Raw genomic sequence first — 8,438 nt, forward strand, 5'->3', positions numbered from 1 at the left:
TGTTACTTACAAAACATAGTGAAAATCCCTTTTAATAGCCCTCCCATTTGATAGAGCATCTAATGTACATATGTTGGCCTTTGTATATATTTGTATATTTTAGTGCCTTTTAAAGTATAAAGATGGTGACTAAATGCAAAAGACGATGAGATTCTTGTATGTTTAATATGTTTAATAACTGCAGAGGGAACATCAGCTGGTTCTGTTTGTAAATAAAAGAGATGCATCTGCCGAAAGTTTTCTGTTACACTACACATTAAATGCAAGTGCTCTGAAATCCTACGTGGCCTTTGGTCACTTATTTCCACTTATGGAAATAACTATAACAAATAACAAATAACTATTCTTTGTTTTGTGCCTTTAATAGGAACCTAGCATGAAGGAATTTAGCAGCCAAAGCATTTCCCATTTCTATGTCCATATGAAGAGAAGGCTTTAGCTGCGTAACTTTTTATTCCAGGCTCCTGTTAAAGGAACAGGAGTAGGGCCAAGAAAAAAATACATTGGCAACCCTATTCAGAATTCATACACCAGCAAATTGAAATGTCTCCAATCAATCAGAAAAGGGAGATTTTGATTGCCATAGAGACAACTTATAAATATGCTTGGGTGGGATTTGGAGCTGCTGCGTTTTAAATCTGTCACTGCTGATGTCACTTTTCCTGAAACACCTGGTGCTTAAATGCCCAGCAGAGCAGTTGCACGGCTTAGATGCTCTAAAATCCTCCCAGTAGGGCAAAAGTAACTTCTAACCTAGCACAGCCACACTGACAGGTACCACTTCCGAGTAGTGATTCATGCAAGCAGGGTTGGAAAAAACATGGCCACTACCAGGTGGGAATGCCTGGCACTGTAGTCAAACCAGGTCAGATGCTGCTTCCTTTGTGGGAACATGCTATTCAAAGTTTTAGAATGGTTGGCTAGAGTGGGGATCTCTGACTGTTCTTGGACCCAGCTTTCATCAGCCCCAGCAGGGCCAAAAGTGAGGGCTGATGGGGGTCCAGCAACAGCTGGAGGGCCAAACCAGATCCAAGCCATCCAACCCAGGCACCACTTAGCTTCCCAACTTGAGCACTTGATGTAACCTTCAGCAATTAGAGAAATGGGGAAGAGCTTCAAAAATTGATCCCATAATCTTCATTTGGGGAAAGGGAGCACTTTTAAGCAGGAGATCAAACTTCAAACACACATTTTAAAAACTTGTTTCCCTTCTCTTATATCATATGGGTGAAAAGAAAAGAAAGCAATTGTGTGAAATGTGATTTGTCTTATGCATTGCCTAGTCTGGCCTTAAAAAATAAATGAATCAATAACCCCTGCATAGAAGTACTTCAGCCACAGTCTGCGTTTGTGTTTCTTCTAACAACCTATGCAATAAAGCCAGAGTAGAAAGTGTGATTCTGAGCAGTGTGTTTCCTTAGCATTTTTCGTGAGTCTGCAAGGGGCCAGCATTAGCCTTTGTGAATTAGTGTCTCCTTTCCCCTATTCTTAGAGATTGATTTTCCTTCTTATGGATTGTTCTCAACAATTCCTATAAGGATTTTAGGATCACCAAGCCATTCATTCAGAAGCAGAAGCTGTTCACCAAGAGCCTGGGATGTTTTCTGAATTTCCTTCTATATGCCACCCTCACCTTCAAACTTTGCCTGATGTCACAGTTCCTGGCGCATGACATCACAACTAGTTGCTGTGGGAATTTATCACGCATGTGTGAGCCAGGAAGCCAGCTTGGAAACATCAAAGCACACAATGGAATAGAACACAGCTGCAGACAGAAGGAAAAGGAGCCCTTAGGAAGAATAAAGGCAAGCAAATCCCCGGCATCTTCTCCAGGGGCAAATGTGATTTTCCCATCTCGATGGCAGCATAGCATAGGGAAGATCCGCCCAAGGAGCTCTGAGTTATTTGGTCACATTCAGCATAGACTTAAACTGGTGTATTCCAGACACTCCATCTTCCCAGGGAGACTTGGGAAATAGTAAGTGAAAGAGAGCAAAGAATCTCAAGGTGAACGTTCTCAGCACCCTCACTAAACTACAGTTATTTGGGGGGAAGGCCATGGTATAAAACCAATCAAAATCACCTGCTCATCTTCCAGTATGATTTATCCCATCATCTGCTGCCAGTTCCCGTCTGCATTCTACACAGATTCAATGTACAATGCATTCTACAATTGTACTCACGGCAACTGGTCAGTTTACGTACAAAAGAATAAATGAACAAATGTGAAATAAAAAATGGCAATAACCATAAATCAGTGGGAGAACAATTCAACCTATTGGGGTATTCTGTAACTGACCTTAAGTTGACCATTCAAAGGAAGATTACAACATGAAACAGCTGAATTTCAATTCACCAAAAAGTTCAGTGCTGTCACCATAGGAGCTAATATTTGAGGGGGCCAGCCCCCCCCCCCCAGTTGATGTGCATTGCCACAAAAATGGTGTGTGTCTGCTATGTCATGTCACCAATTCTGCAGGGTGGAGCTTACCTGCCTCCTCCCCAATATTTTATTCAAGTTGCCACCCCTGTATGACACGTGAGTTAAATAGAGACTAAGCCTTTCCATCATTTTCACCACATTGCGCATGTTAATGAGCTGACCAATTCCAGGATAAATCTGCTGTCAATGTTTCTTTTGAATGGTTCTCTGTTAATATAATCATTTCAGTAATGCTGAGTAAATTATCACCAATCTGGTACAGCAAAAGATGTGCCTTTTTAGCATATATTTAAGCTCTGATTATCACTTAAATGTTTTCTCTCGACTCCTTTATATACCTCTCAACTGCTGATGACATGGGATTGAATCCAGGAAAGCTATGGCCATAATGAATTGCTTCGTCTTCAAGGTGACACAATACTTGCTTTGATATCTCTCTGGAAATGTTATGTTCCAAGATATACAGGAGTCTCAGGTGGCAGTTCATGTGCCTCTTTTGCTCTGCGTTCCTGCTGTGGGAAGGACAGCGAGTTTGCCCCTGTAAGGTATGACAAGCCTCATTATGTGTCCTTGGCAGGGCCAAAGTGAAGGAAATGCACATTCCCCAAAGCCTGCTGGGGATCAGAATGGTCAGGAAATGTACAAAATTCAGTCAACATGTGCACATTTTCCAAAGCCTGTTGGAGATTATGCAGTGCTGTAACTACCGGGGTGCTAGCCAGGTTCTTTGCCCCAGGCGAAGCCTCCAGAGGCTTCCCAGTCTGTGTGTGGACTCAATTGCATGTGGGAAGGTGCCAGATTGGATCTTTAACCCGGGTGAAATAAAGCCTAGTTTTGCCCCTGGATTCTGTATACCGACTGGGAAATTTGCACAAGTCCCTCTTTGTAGAAGAATTAGGTGCACATTTTCCATTATGCCTGGTGAGTGTGCACAGTGACTGGTAACTCCTCAGCTTCCGTTCCTCTTAATGTCTGCACTATTCCTGCAGCTGCATAATGAGTTAGAGAAGTGTTTAAACTTTTCTTCATCTTTCTCTGTCAGCATTGTAATAGTTAGCCTCTTCATTAAACTCTTTTAAAAAAATGTAAATATTGTGGCTGAGATTATTATCAAATAGCTTATCTGTGCAGCCTTCCTGCTCATCTCTCTGTGCTCTTCGCAGAATCGCAACTGGAAAATAGACAAGGAGGCAGAGGAGGCAGCTGTTCCCCATTTTATGGGATGCCTTATTCTCGGTTTCTTGGCCTATGCACAGTAAATGATCACACGCACTTCATCTTTGTTGAGAAGAGAGAACACTCACCAGGAGCAGATGCATTTTGTGACAGCACTAAACAGAGTCATAAATGAAAAACGCTAGACTCCTGCTCCATAGAGCTTACAATCTGAATGTTGACTGTTGGGGAGACAGCAAATGAAATGCAGGAAAGGGTAGCAAAGTGTTTTTCTTGAAAAGGATTCCTAAATCGTAGATCTCCTTGTTAACTGCAACTATTGTCTTATATGGTTGCCAAGAATTGAAGGAAGAGAACATGGGACTGGGACATTCCATAGCAGGTTCCATAGCATTCCATGGCAGGATTCCATAGGTAGGACTATGTTACGATGGGTATTTTACATTTCTTATGCCTTAGGATCTTCAACAAACTGAAGCTGGGTATTGCAGTAGGGCATCATCTTGTAGGCCAATACTGGGGCTTCTGATGTCTCTGAACGCCCTTCTTTCCCCCTGCCTAGGGTTAATCTGAATTCCTGTTCAAGATGACCACATGGAAAGAGAGGCACTTCCTCTGTACAGACAAATATGTGTCATGGCCAGGGTTTTCTCCAAGACCCTACCATAAACTGGCTGTTGAAAGACCACCCCACACAGATGCCAAAATAAGTGTCAGCCACAAAATACGTTGCCCAGTGGAAGAGGATAGCCTATGGCACGTCTGGGGATACCATACATGGCTGGATGTAGGGAGGTTGCCAGCAATCTATCGCCCAAGACCGGATAAGCCTTTTGATAGCAACACATGGCGATGGATCACTGCTCCCAGGAAAGGATTCATGGCTGTGCCGCCAGTCCCACCTCCTTCGCAGTTGGATGGGAACACCTACATTAAGTTCATTGAAGGGGACGCGTTGTTTGTGGATCGGAGACATAAAGAGAGAGTTCTGACCCGAACAAAGAACGAAATGAAACGGTGTGATCAACTCAAACTGAGGAGTGAGTGCCGAGCTCCTCCTTTGGACGTTGAAGGAAATATTATGCCTCCGAAAGGTTTCATTCGGTAAGAACTTTGTTCTACCAACTGTTGCAGGTGCCCTTTAGATGAACCCCCAACCACATGAGAGCAGCTTTTCCTTGACTGGATCCTATACGGCTAGGTGCTGCGATAATACTATAATATGGGTGGGGGTGATTCTATGGGTCTTTTCCCATATAATTAGGAAGAGGTAAGGTATCCCTCCTCAGGTGGGATAGGCAAAACCACTATCCCTAGGGGTAAAGGTAAAGGGACCCCTGACCATTAGGTCCAGTCGTGGCCGACTCTGGGGCTGCGGAGCTCATCTCGCTTTATTGGCCAAGGGAGCCGGCGTCCAGCTTCCGGGTCATGTGGCCAGCATGACTAAGCCGCTTCTGGCGAACCAGAGCAGCGCACGGAAAAACTACCTTCCCACCGGAGTGGTACCTATTTATCTACTTGCACTTTGACGTGCTTTTGAACTGCTAGGTTGGCAGGAGCAGGGACTGAGCAACGGGAGCTCACCCCGTTGCGGGGATTCGAACCACTGACCTTCTGATCAGCAAGTTCTAGGCTCTGTGGTTTAACCCACAGTGCCATCCGGATAGACAAAACCACCAGTTTCAGTTTTTCCCAATCTTAAATTCAATTTGCCACCTTTCCACATTAGTTTACAATTTTAAAAAGATTTATTTTTTTAAAATTGTGAGTGATGCTGCCTTGGGCGAGGCAAGATGGCGAGCACAACGGCCACACCAAACTCCCGCGCTGCCATCACCGCCACCATCAAAGGGGAGTCCAAAACGACAAGCAAAGAGGCCACGCAGAGCCCCACCACCGCCGTCCGATGATCTCAATCCTACCAGGACCGAAAGTACCCCAACAAAGCTCCGGGACCTGGAGCTCATAACCCACCTACTCTCAGTAGCCAGAAACCTCATAGCTAGACACTGGAGGGATAAACATGGAACACTGGTGTCAGCGCTGCCCAAGGTCCCAGCTCACACAAGACCAACGCTGCTTCTTTCTCTAGTATAAAAGTCTTTATTGAAGTTCAGTTTCACTTCCAGAGGCGCAGCGCGCAACGCTACGTCTATACCTTAGACCGTCGAAGCTCCATCTGAATCTCCTCCCCCCTGACACCAGTTTAAGATTCTAGCCTTACTCCACCTCTTCCTCTGTTCCTTCCTTCTCTGGGCCCTCCTGCTAGTCGGAGTCTCAGCCCTCCTAGACTCCTCTGACGCTGAGTCCCCTGACTCTTCCCCCTCCCTCCTTCGGGCTTTCGGACCTGGCTCCCAATCCGGGTTTTCTGCTGTCCCGCGCTCCTCCACATTTGAACTTGGCGCGCGCGCGCGCGCGCGCGCGCACAGCCTCCCACTTTCCTTCTGACCGTTACACTTGTGTCACTGCTCCCTCTTTCGGGGAGGCTAGCTGGACCTGGCCTTCCCTCTGTTTCCCCACTTCCCGATGGGGGCGTGGTTACCCCTGACTCATCTTCTCTCCCCGCTGGAGGAGAGGCTGGTCCTGACTCATGTGACTCTTCCCCCCCACTGTGCTCTGGTGGGGCAACTGGTCCTGATCCTCCGCTGCTCCCTTGGGAGTCCCCTCTGGTCCCTTGTTTATGGAGCGTCCCCCCTGGGACCCCCCTTGCCCTTACAATAGGCGCCCCCTTCTGGGAATCTTCTGATTCGCTGGAGAAGCTCATGGAATCTCTCGGGTCACTGTCATATTCCCCTACGCTCCCCTCTGATTCCTCTCCTCCGCTCTCTATTTGCTCTCTCCCCTGCTCTTCTGCTCCTGAGCCTCTGACATCCGGTATCAAGTAGTATGGGGAACAGCCTTACTAGGAATGCTAACCAATAGACTGAAACTGACACGGGGAGCAATAGGACGTCTTCACTCTGGTATGGCTCCCCTTTATCAGATACACAGCCCAACAAGACAACAACACAAACCCACTGACAGCATGATTCATTATGGCTAACTTGACCCAAAACCCGCCCCCCATGCACAAACAAATCTCACTGCAGCCAACCAAAGACCCTACAGCCTAGGCCACCCCAACCTCTCTCACCAAGGAAACCTAACAAGCGAATAGAAAGAGAACCTACCCAAGTGACACTCACACAACCCCCCCATATACTAAGTAAAAGAATATAAGCTTCACCACACGACCCCCCCTCTCCCGTCCTCCCCTTTTTCTTCCCAGCCCTATGTTGCATATAAAACCAATGTCTCATGGCAAATGTAGAAAACACAACCTGAAGAGCTTTTATAAACAAGGAAATCTTTAATAAAAATTATTTTAATACATATATATATATTATGAGTGTTTTAGGGCACATTTCTCCTAATATACATATTGGGCCAGGCATAATGTGCATTTTTGTATGTTATTTTCACACAAGTACCTTTTTATGCACATTTCCTAAAATATATTGCTGTATACATTTCTTTATTATTAGAGAACAGCACTGCAGAACTTGGAAAGTGCAAAGTTCAAAGGATAGCTGGTTCACTTACTGTTTCAGCACTTACTGTGCTGAATCCCCCGGAAAGTGGTGGACGCTCTTTCCTTGGAGGTTTTCAAGCAGAGACTGGGTGGGCATCTGTCATGGATGTTTTCATTGAGATTCCTGCATTGCAGGGGCCTGGATTCGATGATCCTCAGAATCATTTTGAACTATACTATGATGCACAAATGGAGCCAATCCTGTGCTCCCACAGAGCCCCAAGCCCACATCCATCTTGGTTTGTGGCAGAGGCACCACTGCCAGAGGGCTACTGCTGTGGCTTTGCCCCCTCCAGCAAGCAGCTCCCAGAACACCCACATGGTATCATCTTTCTCTTTCATCCCCAACTAAGCTGCAGTCTCACAAAATCCACACATTTCTGGAAAACTAGCTAAGCAGGAAATGGCCCCTCGAAATAACAAGAATATTACCTTCTACTTAATGGGAACCCCCCAATTCAAATCTCACCTCAGCTACATTAGTAAAAAAAAAAAAAGTGTTCTGAATGTGTTACAAACATGCAACACCAGATGGCACTGGAGAGTTTTTTTAAAATTCAATGCAATTTTCCATCACCCTTTTGTTATAATGATTTCTGACTTATTAATAGCTTCCACCCCGCCCCTCCAGTGTGTAGACCCACCCTAGTGTCTTTTTTTTTTTGAGCTTCAATGCCCATCATCAAAGTGAAATCATGCACTGTTTATACATTTCAAGTCCTCAAAATCTTCCACATAATCATTATCATTTATGTTGCTTTCTTAATTTTGTACAGATACAAGCGCCTGCTTCCAGGGAAAAGCCCAGCCTCGCTTTGTGTCCAACTGCGGCCTGTCACACCTCCTTCTAGGGACTGCTGGGATCACCCCTGTCCAAACCTCCAACCCCATTACCAGGAGGCAGCTGTCAAGTTTGCCCTGAAGAACAGCAGCCCCATCTACCCAGAGGTGGTAGAAAAATATCAGGAACTGGCTCTTTCTGGGAGTAAAATAAGACCATGTACACCTGCCACTGTCACTGAATAAATGGAAGGGGGTGAAGCCTGAAATTCACAGGGCTACTGAAGAGTTATGTTGGAAGTTCAAATCCTGCTATCAGTAAAACAATCTTTCTAAAATCTAAATGGAGGCAAAACAATTGTTGCATAATGATCACCATTGGCCGAAACAGGGGTGTGGGGGCTAATTTTGTATTATACACATGTATGACAATTTACCTGCTAGACAGAACTGTATGTGGGTGTTCAG

The 8,438-nt window shown here is 45.4% G+C and overlaps 1 protein-coding gene across 2 annotated transcripts; it reads left to right on the forward strand.

The window, feature by feature from the left end:
- The first annotated feature begins 1,992 nt into the window (after positions 1-1,992).
- On the forward strand, positions 1,993-8,243 carry TEX52 (testis expressed 52). Of its 2 annotated transcripts, XM_053403961.1 has the most exons (4): positions 1,993-2,007; positions 2,816-2,988; positions 4,182-4,723; positions 7,967-8,243. In XM_053403961.1, the coding sequence occupies exons 3-4, from the start codon at positions 4,206-4,208 to the stop codon at positions 8,214-8,216; spliced, it is 768 nt and encodes a 255-aa protein (XP_053259936.1). In that variant the 5' UTR covers positions 1,993-2,007; positions 2,816-2,988; positions 4,182-4,205; the 3' UTR covers positions 8,217-8,243. The 2 variants fall into 2 exon arrangements, with proteins under 2 accessions (XP_053259936.1, XP_053259937.1); XM_053403962.1 differs by lacking the exon at positions 1,993-2,007 and having other exon boundaries at positions 2,589-2,852.
- Positions 8,244-8,438: the final 195 nt, after the last annotated feature.

This window comes from Podarcis raffonei, chromosome 9 (assembly GCF_027172205.1).
Source record: "Podarcis raffonei isolate rPodRaf1 chromosome 9, rPodRaf1.pri, whole genome shotgun sequence".
NCBI classification, from domain to species: Eukaryota; Metazoa; Chordata; class Lepidosauria; order Squamata; family Lacertidae; genus Podarcis; species Podarcis raffonei.